This window comes from Amphiprion ocellaris, chromosome 13 (assembly GCF_022539595.1).
Source record: "Amphiprion ocellaris isolate individual 3 ecotype Okinawa chromosome 13, ASM2253959v1, whole genome shotgun sequence".
NCBI classification, from domain to species: Eukaryota; Metazoa; Chordata; class Actinopteri; family Pomacentridae; genus Amphiprion; species Amphiprion ocellaris.
Window position 1 is genome coordinate 35,831,290 of NC_072778.1, and position 23,212 is coordinate 35,854,501.

At 39.4% G+C, this 23,212-nt stretch overlaps 1 protein-coding gene across 6 annotated transcripts in view; it reads right to left on the reverse strand.

Annotated features, from left to right (window-relative positions):
* The window catches only part of gria3b (glutamate receptor, ionotropic, AMPA 3b), an 85,208-nt gene that overhangs the window by 28,843 nt on the left and 33,153 nt on the right, over positions 1 to 23,212 (reverse strand). For all 6 annotated transcript variants that reach the window (XR_002746073.3, XR_008603798.1, XM_023268779.3 and 3 more), the window contains exon 4: positions 11,941 to 12,128. Coding sequence is in view for 4 of the 6 variants with exons in the window: in XM_023268779.3 (XP_023124547.1) it covers positions 11,941 to 12,128 (188 nt within the window). In the remaining 2 variants the exon portion in view is untranslated. The remainder of the gene's footprint in view (positions 1 to 11,940; positions 12,129 to 23,212) is intronic.

The following is a 23,212-nucleotide window of genomic DNA, read 5'->3' on the forward strand; positions in this document are numbered from 1 at the left end:
GCAGAAAATGTTTGAAGAACATTTTCAGTTTCACCCATTTTAACTTCAATTACAGCGATTCATTTAGCAATGCTAATTTTATCTGACCTGGGTGCTCGGTGTGCAGTAGCAGCAAAACAATGAAATCTTTGCTTGGACTGACTCACAAATTAAATAAACCACTAATGGGTGTCTGAAGGTTGTCCACAAAGGGGGCAGAAGTTGTTGGTATTTTTCACTGAGAGGGTTGCACAAACACACAAAGCCCTTCACTCATGCTATGAAGCTTGCTTGGGTGGCTCAGCATTCTCTGACAGTTCCCCCATCATTAAGGCTTTAAACTTCCAACGCTGTAGGATGTCAGACAGAAAGGAACAAACCAAGAAAGTGAAATAGAAACAAAGAGGAAATGAGCTGATTATAATGCAGACATAGCAGGAGTTGGCTTTTAGAATCCATCAATCCTGATTCTAATGAGTAAGTGACAGAAAGCGTCATGAAAAGAAATCTTTGCAACACTTTTACTGCAGTGATATCAGAGCTAGACACTTCACAGAAATTGCTCACATTTTTACATTTTTTTCTTTTGGACTTTAAGCACTGCTGCATTTTCTTAACCAAACCCCGCAGCTCTGCTCTTTCACCGTGCGCTAACCTTGACTCTGGCTCAAAGCATCCTCACACCTGTCCTGGAGCAGGCCAGAGAAAGACCTCACCACCTGCCTGCAGCCTGCAGCTCACAGCCGGCCTGGCAACGGCTACGAGCAGCAACCTTGGGATGAAGCACAGCGAGACACCGATGACACAGAGATGTTCAGTACCTCCGGCCAGAACACGCAAACCTTTCACCCCCAACTCTTTAATTAGCCAGACGGCAAGACTCGCTCCAGTTGAGACGGACACATTTCATTGTTGCTCGTCGCGATGCCCTCTCCCCATAAAACCCTAATAACTATATTTAGATGGTATTCATAAGAAATCATTCTTTGCTAAACTTCACTTTAATATCCAATTGATGTGAGTAACAACACATTATTATCAGAAACAATATTTGGCCAGATTAGAGAGGGGGAAAATAAATGCTGGTTTATTTGTGTAGATGAATAAGCAGCTGTTGTGGCAAAGCTTTGTATTTGTTTACTTTCCTTTTCAAAGTGACAAAAAAATCAATGCAGCATCTCGTCTACGAGCTTGGAGTCGGGATGTGACACAACTATCAACACCTAAAGCTACTTGTTATGTGGTGTTTTGTTTGTATAAAAGATATCTGATCCCTGTAGGTGCTTAAATACAATGTAAAAACAAACAAACAAAGAAAGAAAATTCTAATATTATAATATCAGATATCTAACACCAACAATAATAATAATATATTGAGTATAGAGAATTACACAAAATCTCTATCATTTACCCAAGAAATCTACATAAAATTACAAAACTGATACCTGTTTTTTCGTGTTTTAATTAACAATAATTATATCTTATTTTATATAATATACTGAACTTGAATTGAACAGTTACACTACCAGTCAAATGTCTCGACACACCTTCTCATTCAATGCTTGTTATTTATTTCTATTATTTTCTGTATTGTAGATTAACACTGAAGCTTAACACCATTTTGTTTCCAACATAATTCCATATGTATTTATAGTTTTGATGTCTTCACTATTAATCAACAATGTATAAAATAATTGAATAAAAACCATTGAATGAGAAGGTGTTTCCAAAATTTTGACTGATAGTGTACATCTACTAAATAAAACGGCAATATTGGTTAAATCATGATAAATTTGTGAACATATTTTAACGATAGTTTTATTCAAAAAGTTCTTTAAGAAATGTTGTGGCTATTCACATTCCAGGTTTTTAATGTCTCTTTGCCTTAGACATGAAAATTTACAGTCTATTATTGTAGTTTTATTGATTTTTTTGTGGATATTAAAAATACAGGAAAATCTGTACAATACAAAGATTTTTTTTAATAAACTGATTTTACAGTGTTAGTTAAATGCTATACATTTACTGTACATGACCTTTTTAAAAAAATAATTTAAATATAACTGTAGAGAATCAAGTAAATATACGGTGGTTTGACTGGTAAGACATGAAGATGACAGTTTGTGTGTCACTTGAGGCCAGACCTGAGTTGCTGAATTCAGTATAAAACAGGAGAAAATGTTCATTTCCACATTCAACTAAATCCACCTACCAACAGCCTGTGGACAGTTTGAACAAATGACTTACAGTGTATTAATTAATGAGTTTTGGAGGTGTTATGAGATGTTTTGTTGTTTCACTTTAGTCAGTCTTGGTCCTGCCCACACCCTTTTGTTAATCTGAGCTAAACACATGAGAGTGGTATTCATTTTTCACATTTCCCTCCTATAAATAAACAGAATGAAGTGAGTTTCTCTAAATGTTTAACATCGCTGCTATAATTCTGCTGATCATCATCAGCCTGAAATTGGCATTTTCTGAAATCAAGCGTGATTTTGCATCCTCATATCATCCTCCCCCTCCCATCCTGCACGAAGCCATTTCTGTTGCTGCTGATCGTCTGTCGAGCACATCCACACAAACACAAGCCCACTAACCAATTATTCTGTTTCGCAGTGACATTGAGGAGAAGAAATGTGTTTAGCCCTTCAGTAGTGCAGTTCCTGTTTTTCATACAGTCTACCTCTTGTGCATCGATCCACTAGCTGGCTCCACCACCTTTTGTTCTGCAGCTGAAGAAGAGGCTGCACTTTGCAGACTGGGGTTTTCTTTAAAGCCTGATTGGGACAGACAACCAGGATGACCTTGGCTTCACCCTCATCCAGCCTCGGTCCCACCAGACGCAGGCCCTAAATGTAAAACTACGGCTACACATCTTTAATAAACGTTTTCCTCCACGTCTGACCTTTCTACTGCACAGTTTGCCACAGCACAGGAAGAGGCAGACTGAAAATGATAGGTTCCCCAGAGTTTGTAAATATCACACCGTTCACTGAGGCATATAAAAGCCGAGCAAATAATGATGCAATTATTTTTAGCGTCCATCTGAACTATGAAAACTCCACAACCAAAACACAACAACTCTAAACAAAATTGGTAAACTTTATTTTGCTTGGATTAAGGCTTCATCTAATTAATATCTTCACATTGTGTTCGCTGGTTGATTTTCTTTTGAAATTAAACAACAGACTTATTTTCTTAAATTAGAAAAAAAAAATCAAAGCCAAGGGAAATGTCTTTGATTAGTTTCTCTTGTCCATCCAACACTTCATACACCAGAGATATTACATTTACAATCAAACAAAACAGAAAGAAAAAGCATCTAATTTGAGAAGCTTTTCTTCGCTTTGCTTTTTGACAAACTTTTCTTTGATAAATGAGTTTTAAAAAATAAACAACAGCAACAGTTTCGAATTTTCTGTCAGTCAACTATTCTATTAGTCAGTTATTGATTGCAACACTAGCTAATGCAACTAGAAACCATGTTTATCAAAGATTGTCTGAGAAACAGGTCCAGAAAACAGAACATTTCCATAAGTGTCAGTGTTTCCTCCAAAAGGGAAAAAAACAAACAATGCAGTAAAAACTGTCTATTTGTTGTGCGCTACAGAGGAATATTAAATTGATTAAACAAAGCAAGTTCACTTTTCAATGCACTAAACAAATTAGAATTTTAGTAAATTGTATTGAAAAACATGGTGAATAAGAGAGTGCACTCTGAAATAATTCAATCCATATTAAGACTGAAGCAACCTTCACTTTTCCTTTAAAAGCCATAATCAGGAGCACGTAGATACGTCATGGAGCGGCAGCTGATAAATGCTTATTGATCTATTTAATGACACTCACTTTTAGTTATACAATAGCTGCATCACAGTGCCGTACATATTGTCTAAATTGAGTATCACTGCCGGTAAGCTGCTTACAATTAAAGCTAAATTGGTGCATTTGGCAGTTGTCAGTCTCCCTCTTGGCTGCTGAGTTGACATTAGCCAACATTTTGAAGCAAAAGCAGAATAAAAAGCTGCTGTTTATTTGGTGATCAAGACACTGATCTATTATCTAATGACCACTGATGTTCGATGTTGGTCAACTGGTTCAGGGCTGGAAATGAAGCACACTGTAAACTAATGTGTGATGCACAAAATAAGTAAAAAAATATGGAGCATTTTTATATTTTAAATACTATTTTTAAATATCAGCAACATACAGAGCAACATCTGCAACATGCATAAAGATAAAACTCAACAGTGTCATTTTATAGCCTGGAAAACTCATTAAATACACATGTATGTTGATGCAACATATAAAATGACTGCGTAGGACTTTGAGGATAGCGAGGCACGATACTGAGGTTGTAGACACAAATTGCACTCCGATGAAAACCCTTCGAAGCAAAAGGACAATTCATATGTTGACTATTAATCAGACTGTTCAGATCAGCTGTATTAACTGCCACATGTCATCTTGTGGCTGCACAGAAGCCAAAGCACTCCACTTCACATAAGATGAGACAATAAGGTAAATTTGAGCTCTGCTTTGATGCAAAAGGACTTTCCTCTTCTTCAGTCTCCAGCTTTACTTCAAGGCTCTTGCTGAAGTGCTTTTGGTGGAGCTCTCCCTAATTAACAGCCAGCAGTGGCTGAGCTACTTTTCTTGGCAGCGCTGATATATGCCCCTGAAGAGAGCACAAGTGCTGGCCTTCCCCCAAATGCAGAACATTTTCGAAACACCTGACTCATATTCGGATGATTATGTCTATCATTGCTCAGAGATACGAGAACGATTTGTGACTCGATACCTTGGGAGGAAGGAATCTCTCTCTCTGACACTGCAGCTGAGACGCCCTCAGGTTCGCATGCCAGAACTTTGAAATGCTGACGGCCTGCCCTGTTTTCACTGAAAATGATCGGGGTAATTTTGCGTGACTGATAAGGTGAAAAGGGTTTGTGGGTTATTCGCTATGTTGCTACACACGGTATAAAGTTATAACAACACGTCAGAAAAAGGTAAAATTAAAAAAAAAAAAAAAAAAAAAATGTCACAGTCGCAGCTCACCGGCCTCGGCCTCTCATTGAGTCACTGAGTCAGCAGGTCACATTCTCCACCCTAATGATAACACTTTAATCCCATTTAATTCTGTAATCGCAGTTAGTAACAGGGCCCTCAGCAGCCAAGGTTGGTGGCAGGGATTTAAAAGCACCACGTATTCCTGGCTTTATGGGAAGGATTCGGCTACATTCCTCTGCAGCAGCCCGGGGCAGTAAGCTGATGTCGAGATCAGAAATGCCTATCAGATCAGCCGAGACATTAGCTCACTTTCTTCCCGTTTTCCGTCTCTATCTTTTAGAGCAAATTGAAAGACGTGCCAAGCGGTGTTTCTTGAAAACAGTCAAAGTAATCAAGGAGCTCTGAATGCCTGAGAGGGTTTTATGTGGAGGATTTTTGTGCTGTAACTCTGGGAAACCAAAGAACACCAGAGTACATTTACTTAGATTGTATTTCAGTCCTAATAGCTTTCGTTACATCTGTGTTCGCCGGTATGTTTACAGAATGCTGATACTGCTTCCCTCCTTTTTCACTGTGTCATCCACAACATTGATTGAGGACCTTCTTTTTATTGCTGACATTTTTCTTTTATCTACTGTTGGCAATCTGTCGTCCATTCTCTCTCTCTTGCTACTTCTTATCTCCCCTCATCAGATTTCCTTCCCTTTCTTAAATTTGATATCGCACAAAGATTTTGGATTCTATAATACATCCAACTGTGGATTTTCTCAGACTTCTCCATTCAAGAGCAGAATGAAGGATATGGACAATCTCCAATTCTCCATGGGGAGGCAATATGGCCACCATTAATGCCTCTACAGGCGGCAGAATGTTGTTCTAACAAATCCCCAGATGCACCTCTCCTTTTTCCCCCTCTCTTTTCACTTCTTATTGTTTTTTTTTCTCTCCCCTGTATGAAAATGCAGCTTTGCGGCTGGCAAAGCGCTCATTGCCTGTCTGTTTTTGAACAGCTTGCTTGCCCTGGGCCTGTCCCAGACGCTGTTCTTTTCTTTCCTTTCCTTCTTTCTTTTCCTTTTCTTTTTTTTTTTTGTTGCCTGCCTCTCTTTACACTAGTGATGAGCAGGTTGTTGCCTCTAAGCAGACTCCAGCACAGAAATCCTTGGAGGAAACAGGGCCAGCGAGGAGCACAAAGATAGATATGAGCAATCCCGTAGATGGATCAGATTAGACATGACAATACATACATACATATATATATATATATATATATATATATATATATATATATATATATATATATATATATATATATATAAATATATAAATATATGGTGAAGTGCACCCACATACACTGAATACATGTAGTCACTATTAAAAACCACGATTATGACAAGTGGTGGAGACGCAAAAATGATTACTTACACGTCATTGTAGTTCTTGTTTACAGCCTTTCTTTAATGCCACAAATATTTTCTTCAGCATCATGAGCTGAGATGATTCAGTGAAATACATTGATTGGATATGTTTGAGAGAGCAGAGCTGGCGGAGACTCTCCCATTTTTGTCATAAGGGAAGGACTGCCACAGAGTTAATTTATCTGCAGTGCAGTATTGATGGAGAAGTCCTATAGACGATAAATCCTGAGTGGTTGTTACAGCATAAAATGATAATGGCCCAGGTGTAGCGTTCTCCTCAGCATCCCAGAACAAATTTGTCGGGAGGCTCGCTCTGCTCTTATACGACTAAACAAAACTCGGCCTGATGCAGCAGTATGCAAATCCTTCTCTTACCGTGTTTTTACATCATGTCCAATGAAAAATGAAGCCACATAAAGGCGACATTTAGCTGGGTGTGCTCTAACACGAGGAGAGGCACATTGGGTGTTTTGTGTGCGTCTGATGAACCCTTCATCGGGTGAAAGGAGTTGGGATAAGAAGAAGAAAAACTAGTCCATTAATTGATTAGGCTACCAGAAAATTGACGAGCAGCCACTTTAATAATCCTTTAATCTTCGTCCTTTAATCAAGGAAGAATGTTGAAGCTTTTAATGTGAAAAGATTTGCCATTTTCTGTGTCATATATGGATGGCCATGTGTTTTTAAATTTAGTCTCTATGCCTTTTTCATATCTTCAATGGCCTTGCTGCTGAAAGATGCAGTTGAAAGAATATTTTATATAATCAAATAGTTATCCAGTAGAACTAATCAATAATTGAAATCATTTTCCTCGATAACCTAGCATCATATAATGAGAAATACACTGCAGAATTAGACTTTTAGAAATTCACATAGAACACAAAGTCTTTTCTCTTCAAGAAGACAGTTAAACCTGTCTGTTTCTATAGCTAATGGTACAACTACTATACAGAGATATTTGACTTCTGGAGAAATTCTGCTTCACACAAGGCTTTGCACTGCGGTTCATCAAACTCTATGATCTTGAAAGATTTTCAAGTATCTTTGGAGTTTAGAATGTTTTTTGACAAATTAAGGAATTTCAGTTTTACAGTATGGTGATCCAAACACGAATGCTATATTTGAGAATTTTATTTTATTTTATTTTATTTTTTTATTTATACTTTATTTTTATTATATATTTGAGAATTTTAATCAACTTAAAGTTGGGGTAGGCAGTATTTTCTGGCATTATAGGGCCAGCATTCCTGTAATTTAAGTGGTCTGAGAGGAAACTAGACTTCAGCACCTCCTCTTGGCTCCATTTTCAAGTGTCATTTACCCCATGATGGTACATTTTTAGCCAATTACAGGCCTTTTCACCCACAAAGAAAAGCAGAATGTTGGGGTGCGATGGTTTAGATGAAGGACTTTGACCAAGAAAAGGGGCTTGGAATCCAAGCTGAAACCACAACGGATGTCGACCTGCGGTTTGACTATCAGGAAGAAGGTTATACATTTTCTGACTTCTGCCAACTGCAGCTTTAATGATCAACCAGTTAACTGAAAATATGATCAAATAAGATTCATGGATAGTAAAAAATATAGATATCTGATCTCTCCAGTGGTAAAGGAAGATCCTCTGACATCCCCAAGTAAAGATGGTAATAGCATAGAGTAATAAAGCTATATAAAACACTATATAACATATAGTACAAAGTTAACAAAATACTGTACTGCATGTATCTACATCAGAAGTATTTTCTGTGCAGAATGAGCCATTTTGGGATGTATAGAATATTCTTGTTCTTATTGTTATTATTGATGATGTATTAAAGATGTGAGCAGCATTTGTAGCTGAAAGATAGGTCCAAGTACAACTAATATCGCGGTTTATTTGCACAGAAAAGAAGTAAACATATAGCTAAATAAATGTCACTGACTAAAAAGTAAACCTTTCCTCTGAAAACCAAATATATAATTATAAGGAGGCAGGCAATAAAAGAAGTTTTACATTGCACTTAATTTCAGTGCTTAAGTGAATATTCTGGCCCTTTATGTCCTTTTAGCCATTTAGGAAGATTTCTAAAACACTGAAAAACTGCAATAGTTCAGAAAACTGGCCTCACCAACCCAGCGGAACCAAAGCACGAGCAGCACCTGGATCAAAAGTGGTACAAATGAAGAGATTTTCTTTCTGTGCAACAATTGTAGAAAATTGTGCAAGCTCAACGCTCAGCTATTCAAGATAACGCCACACTCCATGAACTTCATTGCCTGGTATAAAGACATTCATTCTGCAGTGGGATTACTCAGACTGAAATCATAAAACTAAGCCACTGAGCTGATTCCCATTTCCCCCAGCAATCAGCTAGCTGGATCTGCCTGGCCTCATGATCCTCTCTCAGCAGGCAGCGACCTTGACGGATTGAAGCGACATGTCGACATTACGCCTCGCAGACGCCGGCCAGGGCACAGGTTCTGTTCAGACCATCCCACTAGCTCATAACAGATGAAACTCTATCTGTCTACAATCATTGGTTAATAGAACTACAGCAGCAGGTAGAAGCAGCGGGTTTCCACATAGCTGACAGCGGGTGCCATTTTTGGTGTGATTGCCCTCATGGGAGCCGGTCCATTCCTGTTTCGGAGTATAATGGTATGACCCAACAGGGGGCAGCTGCAGAGTGAAGTCCAGCAGCTTCCCTGAATGCCTATGACTCATCCATATTGGCAGCACTGGCCAGATTATTTCAATTAGCTGCAGCAACAAAAAATAAAAATCCCACGCTGAGGTTGTCACTGAAACAAGGGGCAAAACTCAGCACACTGCTGCTTTGAAGGTTAGCTGCTGCAAACGCCTTATTTTCCCCCATCTGCACTTAAACAAAGTTTAGACAGAAAAATGTATGATGCTGATAGTGGGGAGAAAAGAGCTCACCAAGAAAAAGAAATAATTCAGTAATGGGAACAGAGATAGGAACAGGAGAACATCAAAAAGATTATTGCCCTGCACCTTATTATTGTTTGCGGGGGGGATTAAAGATGCAACCATTAATATGCCTCACATGTGATTTGTAATGAATATTCTAAGCATTTCTTAAAAGCTGATGCATATTCTTAACACAAAAAGGAAATAGATTTCAATATGTTCCCTGGATTGCAAAGGGAGGGAATTTTGTAGCTCAAGAATTAAATTAGACACAGCAAATTAATACTAAAAGCAATTCTGCTTTAAACTATGACTCTGGGATCAAATTAGATTCATAAAAAACAAGTGAAACTAACAGTCATTGAGGGGATATTGTGAGGCAAAGAGAAGCCAATATCTAAATGAATGTTAACGAGCAGAATCCAATTCTGGAACTGATTGCCTTATAAGCAAGCAGCGGCAAGTGGAGGTTTTGGGTGGAGTGAGGCAGGCGAGCAGAGGAGATGCATGGCATAATAGCCACTCATCTATTCATGGTAATTGTGTTTCCCCTACTACAAGGGTTGGTGGACCTTTCATTTCCTCCCCAGGCAATGGACGTGACAGAGGAACGGAGGGGTTTGGGGTTGTTAGAAGAGGATTAAAAGGGCTGCATCGTCAGTGGTCTCTCCAAATGGCTGCTCACGCTCAGATCTCTCCACCTCAGGCTCTCCGGCAGTTTCAACGTACACTGATTTTCAAACAAGACAGCCTCAAAGTTAGCAACACCAAATGGAGTTCCTCAAACGTGAGATTTACTGCTGTGTTCATGTTCAAGATTCAAGGCGACTACACGAACTCGGCTTGTACCAGTTTGTTCCAAAATTAGTGTGTTATTAAAACTCACATAAGCAGCAGTTCAGTACTTCCAACAATTTAGGAGTTCTCCTTTCACTCTCTCTCTAATTTTATTAGTGTGCTGCACAGTCATATTTTGGAGCTTTTTTTCTAAGAACAGCTGCCCTTTGCAACTGAAAACAACTCTAATGAGAGTAAAATAAAACAGTAGCAATGAATTAAAACTTTAAAAAAGGCAGAGGAACTGTAGAGTCCAGTGATAATTCTCTGTGGATTAGTAGCTATGAGCAACACCTTTTAACACCTTCAAAATATACTGATTAGGAAGCTTAGAGTGGAAATGCGATGCTACAAAGGCCAAGGTATTCTGACCTTTAGCTCTTATTATGAACGAAGCTTCAATGAAATGGATCCTACATTTCCCATAATTAAAATCATTCATTGTTTTGTCCCACTGACTGTGTATAAAAATGCATAAACCCTCTGTGACAACACCCATAGGTTTCCTTTAGAGCGATTTTAAAGCTTAGCATTGTTGCTATAGCTATTGCCATCACGACTGCATCAAGCCTTGCATGGCCAGACTATTCTACAGCGTAGAATTCTGCAGCAACTTACTGGCATTTTGCTACAGGGGACAAAAATGCTTTGGCTTTCTATCTTAATTGTCAGATGGTGAAGCTACACGGATCCACTTAAACTGGTGGAATTGTTTTACATGCAGGGAGGCGAGCACTATGATGAAAATGGCTAATTCAAAGAAATAAATGGCTGAACTGACGTAGTGTACAATCCAAACCCTCTGCAAAATGTAAAACTTTTGGCATGGTCGTTTGTTAGCCTGCAAACTGTTGATGTTGTTTCTCACAGTGAAAGGGATTTTGAAAAAGGCAACATATACATAGCAAAAGGTTTAGGAGAAATCCATGTGAAATCCTCAGCCAATGGCAGATTGATAACAGGATCCTACACTGGGTGAGTCAGACTAGGCAGTGCCTGACTAACCCCTGTCTAATCCAAAAATGAGCAAAAGAGATGTAGCAGAAGTGGACCTAAGGTGGTTCATGCAAACATCCCTGGGCTATGGACTGTCCTAAGAAAAACACCCACCTGTTACTCCAACAGATGTACCTTTAATTCTATGTTTTTAACTGTAAGTCTGAACATAAATTAAAAATAAATAAGAATAAATAAATAAATAAAGATGTGCTCTCTGTACAGCTGTCATAAATGGAAAAAAATAGCTTTAGAGACCAAAACTGTGTTTGTCCCAGGCTGTAAATGTGTTTACTTCTGCTGTAAAGTTGGACATATTAACATGGCGGTGTGTGAGGATTGACTCAATTCTGGTCATTTGAGGAACTGCAGTTTTTGACACTTTCGTTGTAGCTTCATCTTTAATCCCTTGAGGTTGCCACTTTTTCAATTCGCTTTGCCTCCTAAGTGAATCTGTCTTTCTTACTGCCCAGTTTCGGTTATACAGTTGTAGTGTCAAAGCCCAGGTTTAAGATAATTCAGGTGATGTAATCAGATTACTCAGATTTCAGAAATATCCTCTAGAGTGACAGAAGACAACACTTTCCATAGGTTGAGTGATCTACAACAAATTAGCTCTGGCATATAAACCTGCTGGCTTTAATATCTGTTATTTTCTCAGTTAAATTTGCATGGCAATTATGTGACTAAAGCTGAAAGAAAAAAAAACAAAACAGGGCTCGATGAACAGTGTAGGTGTTTGGTTATATAATCTACATGCGTTCCCTCATGCACACCGAGTCTGACGCTCACCTGTTCTAATATAGTGTTGATCCTGTCCACCTCGCAGTCAATCACGTAGCGCTTCTCCTGCCTCCTGTCCATCTCCTCAATGATGCGCTTGAACTCTGCGGCGTCTGTTGTGCTGCTAACAGAGCGAGCGGTCACCTGCCAGTTGTTAGCTACTGCTGCCTCCATAATGGCCTGCAGTATAGAGAAACCTAGAGAGAGGTGGAGAGACAGAGAGAAAGAGAGAGAGAATGACCGGGAGGATTAAACACAAAAGCGATGGGCACACAGTAACAGTTATGCAAGAACTGAGTGGCCACTAATTTATTCTGGAGAGGTTTTTGCTTGAATCCAAAGGTTAAAGGCCATCTCATTACAATCTAAAATAGCATTCTAAAGTCTCCAAGCCCACTAAAATATTATCTAGAGTCTAGACTTTGTGCGCCAGTGTGTAAGTGAGTATGAATTCACATTTGCATATTGAGGAGGCAATATCATAACGAAGTGAAAGGACAGAAATCGTATCTCCACAATATTAAAAGATCAGCGGGTGATGTTATTGCGCTTGGCATCAATTAAATTATGGCATTTAGCTCAGCCACATGTTACCTTTGACAGTGTGGAGATACATGCTGCGGCCCATGTCTCCTTGGAGAATTGTGCCAAGTCATTTAAAGATAAAGACAATGAAAGATTCCTCCAGGCCAGTGGTAGAAAGAGATCATTATGCTACCAGAAGAATGGAGACTGAGCCTTTCTAATGATTAATTCACACGTGAAATATTTTCATTTAACAGAGCGCTCAGAAACACTATGGTCAAATCACATACCACAGAATGAATAATGTAGCCCTATTTCTGGAGGGATAGATTGCATGTAGCGCAAGCTGAAATAAAAATGGCTTAACTCTTTTCCAATGTGCAGTGAGTGAGAATGAACATGAAGGTTATTAATGAAAATCAAACACACTGCTGGTATTTCATTAAGCCAAGGACAATGCAATTGCAAATTGTATGTACAATAAGCTTCTTTTCCATATCTCTATTCATTTTTCATTGTCTATCGTGTGAGTAACTGATACAGAAAAAGAAAAAACAAGGTTGCAACAACAGCAAATTCTGGCACACAAGCAGACATATACAGATTTTATAAGGCGATTATTATAGTTTGATGTGATTGAGTATTATGCAAATTGTCTGACACAGTCTGAACAGCAGTCGGCAAAGTAAACATTTGTCATATATTTTTTTTTTTACTATGAGTCATTTCTCTGTACAACCTTATCTCCATGAACCGGCTGCAGACAGCCAACAAAGCCAGCACAGAGACCAAAGAAACAACAACAGCTATAACAAGAAAACCACTTTGTGACTCTCTTCATTTCTCAGCTTTTGCATTTCCCTTCCTTCCTATTCCATTTGAATGGTCAAGTAGTCTATTTCCATTTTCTTATTTTTTTTCTTAACTTGGGAATGCTCTGAGACCTCTGCACCGCATGAATCTGTGCTCCTGGTGTGTCAGCGCTACTACAGCGCACAGCCACATCTCCATCAGATGACCTTTTGGCAAATGGCACAGCAAGTAGCAGAGACTGACACACACTGTGTCATCTGTCCAGAGGAGCAGTGGCACTGCCTGGAGCCATCAGCCTGCCAGACCTCAAGGTTATGTGGCAACCTGGTTATCAGGTCACATCTCTGAGGAGTTAGCCTATAGTTTATGAATGTAACTTGTAGCACAACATTCGGTGCAGATGATACTGTACGTTGAGGTTGTGTAGCGATACTGACAGTCCCTCTGACGTTTCTGGGTCACACGGTTGTTTAAGAGCGCCAACAGCTGAACATTCAAAGCACAAGGTCTGAGGCTTTGTGCTTTACTGGGACAAAAACAATATCAAAGAGGCACAGATGTCTCACAAACACAAAATCATCTGAATTTTTCTTGGACAAATATCCCAGTGTCCTTTGAAAATGAAAAAAGAACTACAAAGTGAAACAAAAAACATCTGAAGCTTCTCTGAAGGATCATCATTTTTACATGAGCACAGCAGCAGCAGTCTCTCATGTGCTATACCTCCTCACATGTCCTCTACCTGAAGCAAAAAGTTACAGAATGAAGGTTTGAATAACATGGATGTATTATTCATTTTCCTGAGGCATATGCTCAGAACCTCACCAACCACAAGCCAGCTGGATAGCATGGCAGACTTCCCAGCATTAAAAGCTTCTCACATTAAGAGATGTCATGCAGATTAACTGGGTCAAAATGGTCTCTGTTGGTTTGCAAACTGTTGAGAAGGCTGGTAAAGGTAAAAATGCCAATGAACCACTTAACACATGGTACTCACATTGGGCGTACGGCGCTGGTGGGTTATTTGTTTCAGGGTTGCAACAATCTATTTGTTTAGTGAAGTGTGATTCCTGCGCTGGTTGAAAAATCACTATAATATTTCTCAGTACATTTTAAATGACAGAACAAAGAAATACAAATGCTCAGGAGGGAATTGGGGTTTCATATGTGGTGCAGTGTCTAAATAAAAACAGCCCGTTTTCATTTTTGAGGTATGAGGTGCAAGAAAAACACGACTTATGCTAACTCTTATGTGTGAGAGAGGAAACACTGCGCTGTCAGTCAGATTAGAATCACAGAGTGCTTTTATTTTGAAATTGCTGATCTGTGCAGCATTTGTCTCCTCCCTGCCTCTGACAAACCCTGAACAGTGTGGGAACAATTGGATTCATTTAAGATTCACAGAAGATTCCATGCCTGCCTAGTTTTACATTTGTATGGAAATTAAGAGATGGAATCTAGTGGTGGTAAATAGTCTGTCCAGAAATGGATTACGTTTGCTCCTGTTTTTTTTTCTAAAGTCAGCAGAAAAGTTTATGTTCCATTATTTAGACTTTAAAATCAAAAATGGATGAAATTCCGTTGAGCGCAACTTAATCTGACAGGAGTAACACGACTGACAGTTCCTACTTCAACTACTTCAGCAAGTAAAAGCAATAAATCATTTGTTGTTCCGTGCTTTTCTGCACTGATTTACATCTGCCACTCACTTTTCCTGGACCAGAGTCCATTTCTGGCTTCAGCCAATCAATGAATTCAACCTTCCAGCATTGGAGGCCATCACAAATGCTTCGTGATATTTATTCCCAACGTAGAGAAAAGCTATAAATCCCACACATCCCTTCGCCAACGTGAACCCCACAGCTGTGTTGCATCTGAAAATGTAATACAGTCAACTACATAAATAATGAAAGACAACAACAAGGTTTCCTTATCACCACCTATAAATCCCAGCGGTACAAATGCAGCAGCATGCGGCTGCTTCTGCTGATTGTGCTCCTCAGTGCTAATCACAGCATCAGGACAGGGAGCATTTTTGCATGCAGCTCGTTGCTGCCAGTCACATGGTGCAGTGTAAGCATAAAAACATACAGCGCAGTGCAGAACTATATGTACAGTTCCTATTTGTTGCATATGTGTTCACATTCTTATCAAAATTTTATGCACAGAAAATCACCTGTAATTGTATTGTATTGTATGAATAACAATTCATCATGACTTTTTACATTTTTATACACAGCAGATTTGTACAGTCCATCTGCACATACATATTATTTTATTTCTAAATTTTACCCTTTATGTGTTCTTTCCTATAGCAATTTCCATTTATCATAATTTATTATGAAGTCAACTGATTTCAGTCTTCAGTACAATAACAGTTTGACTGAATAACTGCTATGATGTGTCCTTCCAGAACGCATCCCCAAAGAACAAGGCAATGTCACACTGACTGCAAGTAATCCTTCAGGTTCTTTTAGCCTTAAAAAGCATCACTGTTTCTACTACAATATGTTGCCAGGATGTAGATACAAAATAAAGGTTAAGTCTGACGACTGAAGATTGCACTGAAAAAGCAAACGCACACTATACTTTGTTAAAGCTGGAACATGTTTGGACTTGCAGGTAAATGTGCATGTGGGGTCCTTCAGAGATGTTTGTGTGAAACGTCTATGTAACGTGTCTTCATAGATGCATCATTTCAGCTACAGACGGGGAGCTACGAAAGTGAAGAAGAACTAGAGTATCCCTGAGAAGGAGTGGTTCTGGGGTAACTGTAGGCTCAGGGATCGAGTTGTATGTCCAGGTCTGAGTTCAGTTTTTGAACATGTGAAGGGGGCTTTTTCAAGCTAGAATGGGATGTTAAATTTCTCTTTTATCTCAAACACACACTTGAAACAACTGCAATAGTTTGTGGAGCAGAGTATAAAACCCTGCGATTTGGTGAAAACTCAATTATTTCTGCATTTTTCCTGCTATCAAATCCAGACGGAGCCCAAAGACGCCCGGTGTGCTTATAAATCAGAGCTGTTGCGAATGAGATGTTGTGGCAGTGTAGCGTACACTGGCTGAGTGAAAGCTGCAGTCCTCTTCTCCGTCTGTGAACCGGATCTTAACAGGATGAGTTTTGAAGCGTCACCCGTGGCGGCTCAGCAGTAATTGAATTGAGTTGCATCTAATCTCATTGCCCAGCTCCTTTGGTTCCCTGCCTCTCATTAGGGTTCGGTGCAGAGTGTCACAGGCCTCCATCTCTCTCTCTCACAACAGTCTCTCATATCTTACAGTCGATCCAGCTAACTAGGAAATTCAGAGAAATATTGCAAACTCCTCCACCTCAGCTTTAGCGATAGCAGACTGCCAGCTTTAGAGACACGCAGCTATACCACTTGCTCATATTACACTGTATACAGAGTATTATCACTGGCATTACAATAATCCACATCTCTCCAATCCTAATCTACTAATCTAATCAAGTAATGAAATGTAAGCAAACAAGTCACTGTTAACCACACGAGAAGTGAAGGGAACCACAACCTGCTGAAAGTACCAGCTAAGAGGGAGAGATGACTGGCAAAAAAAAATAATATCTGAACCCATTTCTGAAGGATCAAAATCTCAGGGACACATGAAAAAGAGGCATTGGCTGCTGAGCTAACAGTAAATGCGGCTGCTCTCCCTCTAACTTGCCAATCCTTTCGTAAATGAGGGTCTCTGCGGGCCGAAACGCCCTGCTGAGCTCTGTCCAGGGTCTCAGGGGCCATCAGAAACAACTGAATTGAAGCTACAAAGATGATGTTTTTGATTCCTAATTGTGAGGTCGGCTCGATACTGAGTTCAGGATTTGAAGATCTGCAGAGAAATGGAGAGTCGACTTTTCAGATCTAACAGCTGTAACCACATTTTTATATTTCTGTCAAGTGTCTCTTAGAGAGAAAAATGATGAGGCTTATATGAATGTTTCATATACTGTATGCGCGTCATCTCACTCTGTTGGTATCACATAGTTTTGTATTTTTTTTATCTGCTTTTATCCAGATTATTCGATAAGTATCTTGTGTAGAAGTCATTATATTTAGCTCCATTATAGTGTGGTGGAAAAACCTTATACGAGGATACCTTAAAACATCCAGCAAAACTTTCTGCATAGCTGGAAATCACACTACAAGTTGTTTGTATTTGGGGTATTTCAACCCTTTGCATAATCTAAGCTAATAAGACCGTAAAAGACATTTGAATCTTGCAGGTAAAATGGAAGGTACATATATCTATACATACATATTTGTTCCATTCAGCTACAACATTAAAACCACCTGCCTAATATTGTGTAGGTCTGTTTTGTGCCGTCAAAGCAGTCTTTTAAGGCCTGGACTCCACAAGACAATGGAAGTTGAAAAGTTTCAGACTTGTTTTTTCATCACTTCTTAAAGATACTCCAACACATTGAGATCTGGAGAATTTAGAGGCCAAATCAACACCTTAAACTGTTAGTCCAGTTCTTTAAACTATTCCTGAACTATTTTTGCAGTGTGACAGGGAGCATTACCCTGCAGACAGAGACCACTGCCACCAGAGAATAATACTGCAATGAAGGGGTGTATGTGGCCTGTAGGTGATGTGTGTCCAGGAAATATAAGCCTGAGAATTCCCAGCAGAATATTGTCCAGATAATCACCAATGGCTCATCTTATTCCCATGGGGCATCTGAATACCTTATCTTCCCCCGGTAAATGATGCACATACAAAATGTGATTCATCCATGGTCCAGTTCTGCAGCTCATGTCACCCATTGTAGGTACTTTTACTTGTGGATGGGGTCAACATGGGAAGTCTGACCAGTCTGCCCCACACACATAATTAAGGTTTTCAGTAATTTGTGCTACAGTAGTGCTTCCCTGGGGTCAAACCACACAACCCTGCCTACGTGCATCAGTAAGCCTTGGGTACTCATGATGCTGTTGCTGGTTTGTCCTTCCCTGGACAACCTCTGGTAGGTTTTAGCTACTGCACACCAGAAAAAAATCACACAACACCTGCTGTTATGGAGATGCTCTGACCCGGTTGTCCACTTGGTCTTTGTTAAAGTCACCTACATCCTTACGCCTGCTGCCTCCAATACATCAGCTTGTTCACTTGCTGCCTGATGTATACCACCCCTTGACAGGTGCCCTTGTAATGAGATAATCAATGCTAATCACGTCACCAGTCAGTGCTATTAATGCTGTGGCCGTTCTGTTTATATTACATGTTAAATATGTTCTGTTGTCATACATATTTTCACAAATAACTTCACTTGTATAATATATATGCTTAAGTTGTGTTTATATTTGCTACTATTTTTGTGTGTGCTGGTCACTGGTTCATCTATTTTCATTATGATGGGGCCTTGGAACAACTTGAGAGGCCATGAAACGACAGTGGAGAGCTGAATTCACCGTGAGGACACTAAAAATATCTATTTACAATTCTCGAGCTGTCAGAATCTCACTCTTCATTAGCTGCGCCTCCACGACTGTTCTAAATTATAAATATTCCCAGAGATGCTTTGTCTCTGTCGTCTTTCGAGGAAGCCAGAATAAATACTTACAATATTTAGGGCCTGGTGAGTGTTTGCCTGTGGGCTAAGCATGCTCACAGGGCTCTGAGGATCCCTCCAGTGTTTCTACAGTGAGATCAAACTCTTGGGCTAAGGAGGGAGGCTTCATATCTCTTCCCATTAGTATTATCTAGAATAGGCTCACAACTTCTATAAAATAGGCTGTGGTTTGCTGGCATTTTATGACCTATGGTTCACCAGCAAACTGTATACAGCAAACACCAAACAGGAGGAGTCAAATCGATGTCCGATGTTTGTGTGCAGAAGGAATTTGTAGCAGCTGTAAAGACATGGCAACAGCAGCGCCTTTGAGGGAGGGTTTAAACTCCTGACAATTAATAGTGGGAAAAAATAGACTTACAAACAGATCGATTCAACTTATGTAATTTAAAGGAAAATGTCATAGAGAAAGTGTTACAGTTGATGTGGAATCAGCTGCAGTACAACCTCCTCCACTTCTCCCCGCCCACAGGAGGAGAATACTTTACAGCAGCGGTAGAAAACGTAACATTCACCGTGAAGAGAATGCTAAAGTAGCCCAAAACTGTGTCGCCAAGGCTTTGATGTGGTATTTACAGTAGGCCTATATCCAAAACAGCTTCACTGCCAAGTGTTGTCCTAATCAAAAAGACAGCACATGTCAAATCAAACAGAAGCAGCATGCCGTCTGTATCTTTAGAAGTGCATACATGCAGGAGGAGGAGAGTAGTTGCTTTTCCACTGTGAAAATCCACCCACAGACTTTTCAGAGCTTCTCCATCTCTCCCTGTCAGTCTTTGTTCCCTCTCTCTCTCGCACTACATACAGTGATATATCAGTGCATACTGTATACACACAGCGCCAACACACACACTGAGGTATGTGTGTGTTTAAAGGGACAGATCAACCGCTGCACCAACGTCTCTGGGCAGCTTTGGCTAATCAGGTGAAACAGAAAGAAAATTGACAAAGAGAGCGGCATACCTTTCATGAAAAAAGTTCAAATATTATTCTACTATTGTGTTAACTCTAGAGGACAGCATATAATTTTTTTTTATTTGTTGTTTCAAACAAACAAATTGGTTCTGTGACATAGAGTAACATCAAAGCAATCTACCTTTACTATGACTGCTTGAAGCAAAGGCCAGGACATTTTGTTATAATGAAAAAAAAGAAGCTCCCAGCAGTAATTTCATGGCTACTGAAGCTAGCAGTGGGTAGGTGGTAAAATGGCTTCAGTTAAGAGGACACACAGAGAGCATAGGGGTTTATTGTGTGCTTATTGTGACAGACGATGGCTCTCATATCACGCTTTTTAAGGTACAGGTGCTTGACTAGTAGTTTTTCAAGGGGCTGCTGAATTACAGAGGTTGCTGCTGCAAGTTGGACTATCTGTATATTGGGATGTGAGTTTGGCAGTGATACCAGTTTATGTGTGCAAAATAATATAAAAAGAAAGAAAGAATGCCAGTGATGCATAGCTTCATCCATATTTCTTTAATATTATTTTTCTTGTGCATTTTATGGCTTCTCTGATGTGCCCTTTCTTGTCAGCGTGTCCAAGCTGATTTATTCTCCTGATGCATGCATAATTTAGTTGTTATGAAGATGCCGTGAAGGAGAGGGCCACTAAAGCACAAGAGGCATATGTGTGTGTGTGCATAAAGTCTCAGCTGGGTGCAGCTGATGTGCCATTATAATGGCTGTGATGAGACCACAAAGCTGAGGAAACAAACTGCAGCCTATGATATAGACATGGCTGCAGCAGGGAGCTGGCATTCACACTTATTATCTCACATTGTGCGCGGAGAGTATAAATCAACAATTGTGGGTGACAAAATTGCACTTGACTAGACATTATTTGTGTGAAATGTGTCAGAGTGGCATAAAAATTACTTGTATAACAAATTGAAAGGCGAAAAAAGCAGCTGAAGGTTTGCAGTCTTACATGCAAAATATTGCTTTGGTTTTGTGGACATCTGCAAACCAGTGGTGGTTGAAGATAAAATGCAAATCAAAGTGCAAGCCTGCATTCAAACCACACCTTCTTAACTGGCTTCAAAGGGAGGGAAAAAGCAGTAGTATTTCATGTCTTTTATGTGTTGGATCCCTTTAGTTTGGACCATCCTTGGTAATGTATCACATCTCTTAATTTGTTGTGTTGTTTACAACAGTAAGAGCAATGCCAAACCACTACAATCAAATTAAAGGACAGACTTGATTTGGTTTGCCATCAAAGGCATCCAAGAGAGCGGCAGGAGGTGGTTATTGTTTGACTCTTTCAGGGAACAAAGGCAACTGTCTCTAGATAGCCAATTAGAGGGATTGCTGAAGAATAGAGAGCAAAGTTTGCTTTGGTTACAGTACATCTGACTCTGCCTGATTACCCCCCATCCCCTCCATATCTGTCTTTCTATCTACTGTAGCTTGGCAGGAACTAGGAGAGATGAAGCTAACTAAGCGGTCATCCTCCCATCCACAAGCCTCCTGGCCCTTTGGCACATCGTTCTGCCAGTTGTGCCAGACCAGGAGATATCCCGCCGGCCTGTTTAACAGCATTTGTGGTGGGTTGTAAGTATTTAATACAAAGCCACGTGGGCTTTGATCGATATACCGAGAACAAAATTCGTCTGACAGATTTAGCACGCTTGCAAATCATTTAATACCCCATAAATGACATTAGCAGCCATTTTAGAGGTAATCAGACATTCAGAATTATAACCAAATTGCCAAATAAGAGTACACGGATTGCAAAGTTTCTGAGACTTTATTCTGGTCTGCACCTCAGATCAAATACGCATTGTTTGAAAGTATCACAGCTCTTTCACATATAAATGCGAACTGTGCCTGGACACAGGCAAGAAGCACATATTCATTAACCGGTGAAAGCACAGGAAGGCAATTTGTCTATAAAAATGAAATAAAATGAGAGACTAAATATTGTACTCTGTTACGTCCAACACCTGATAAACAGGAACAGAAATTCAGCACACTTGAAATGAGTGGGTTAGGACTGCACTGAGTGATTCCTGTTAGTGGAAGATTAGACTTTGAAAGTAGTAATGAAGTCTTCTACTGTAGCTATCAGTCTGAACGTGCTGAAAAACTCAAATCTGTTCTGCTCTTTGAGACTGAGGATGATCTGGTACTGTGCAAAGTTCTACATGTTGCACAAGCAGCATGCCAGCAGTGTGACGGTGTCCTCTGTCAGTGTCACACTTGTTCCACTCAGTCATTTTTGTCACATGTAGTCAGCATCTTCAGACTGAGATGGCAGGCCCCCAACAACCCTCCATGTCTTACGTTAAAACTAAACATTAATGGAAACTTTAAAGCTGCCTGTTAGGTTTCTACCAAGCAGAATTGGTTGCAGGTTTAATATTTTGTGAGATGTGAGATTGACAGTTGTAAAAAGAGGCTTTACCTTGCATTCTCAAGCTACAGAGTTAAAGCAAATAGCATGATAGTGCAATTTTTCTATGTATTTCATTAAAAGAAATGTTAAAATCATAAACTTATAGAGGAAAAATATATAACTGTTCAGATACATATTCTTACTTTCAAATCAGATAAAACCACTTTAACAGATCAAAAATATTACAAAACAAATTCAAAAAATATCACACAGGACCGAGTTGGTTAATAGACCCAAAAATGTTAGGACCAACGTAACTCGTAATTAATACAACAAAGCAGGGCTAGTTAAAAGAATATACTTGATGAAATACTGCTAGTAATTAAAAATATATATCAAATAAAAAACAAAAAACCAAACACAGATGTACTAAAACCTTGACACTTTTTTGAAAAATCGGCTAAAACTGGCTCTGCAACTATTTGACTTTCATTTACACTTACACTCATTTGTTTTTCTTTGGCCATTTAACCTCACAGTTTAGCATTTTTCAGGTGACAAGTTTGGGTTGAGTTGGTCAAGAACACATTTCTAACTGAAAACTAAAAACTGATGCAGTCATATTCAACAATAAAACAACGGAGCTCCATGATTTCACTTATTTTATATCACCACATTTTTCTTCAATCAAATTATCTGTTCAAAAACTACAGAAACTAAACATTGCTCCCATTCTGGAAATCCCAGATTGGCTTGTTTGATCTGGGTTTAGCTTCAGACTGTTGTCTGGGAGACAGCTGCCTAAGCGATAATGAAAGAACGCGTAACTTTTTTTAGAAAGTAAATATATTTCTCTTGAGGACAACTAGGGTGTAGTTCACCTTCTTCCTGTATTACATACTGCTGTAAGGGCTTAGCTGTGATATATTTTACTTTTCCGCCAGAAGCAGTTCAGTTTTAATTTAATATTGAAAGCTGTAAACGATTCAAATAAGCATCGTATGAATGCCTGCATATAC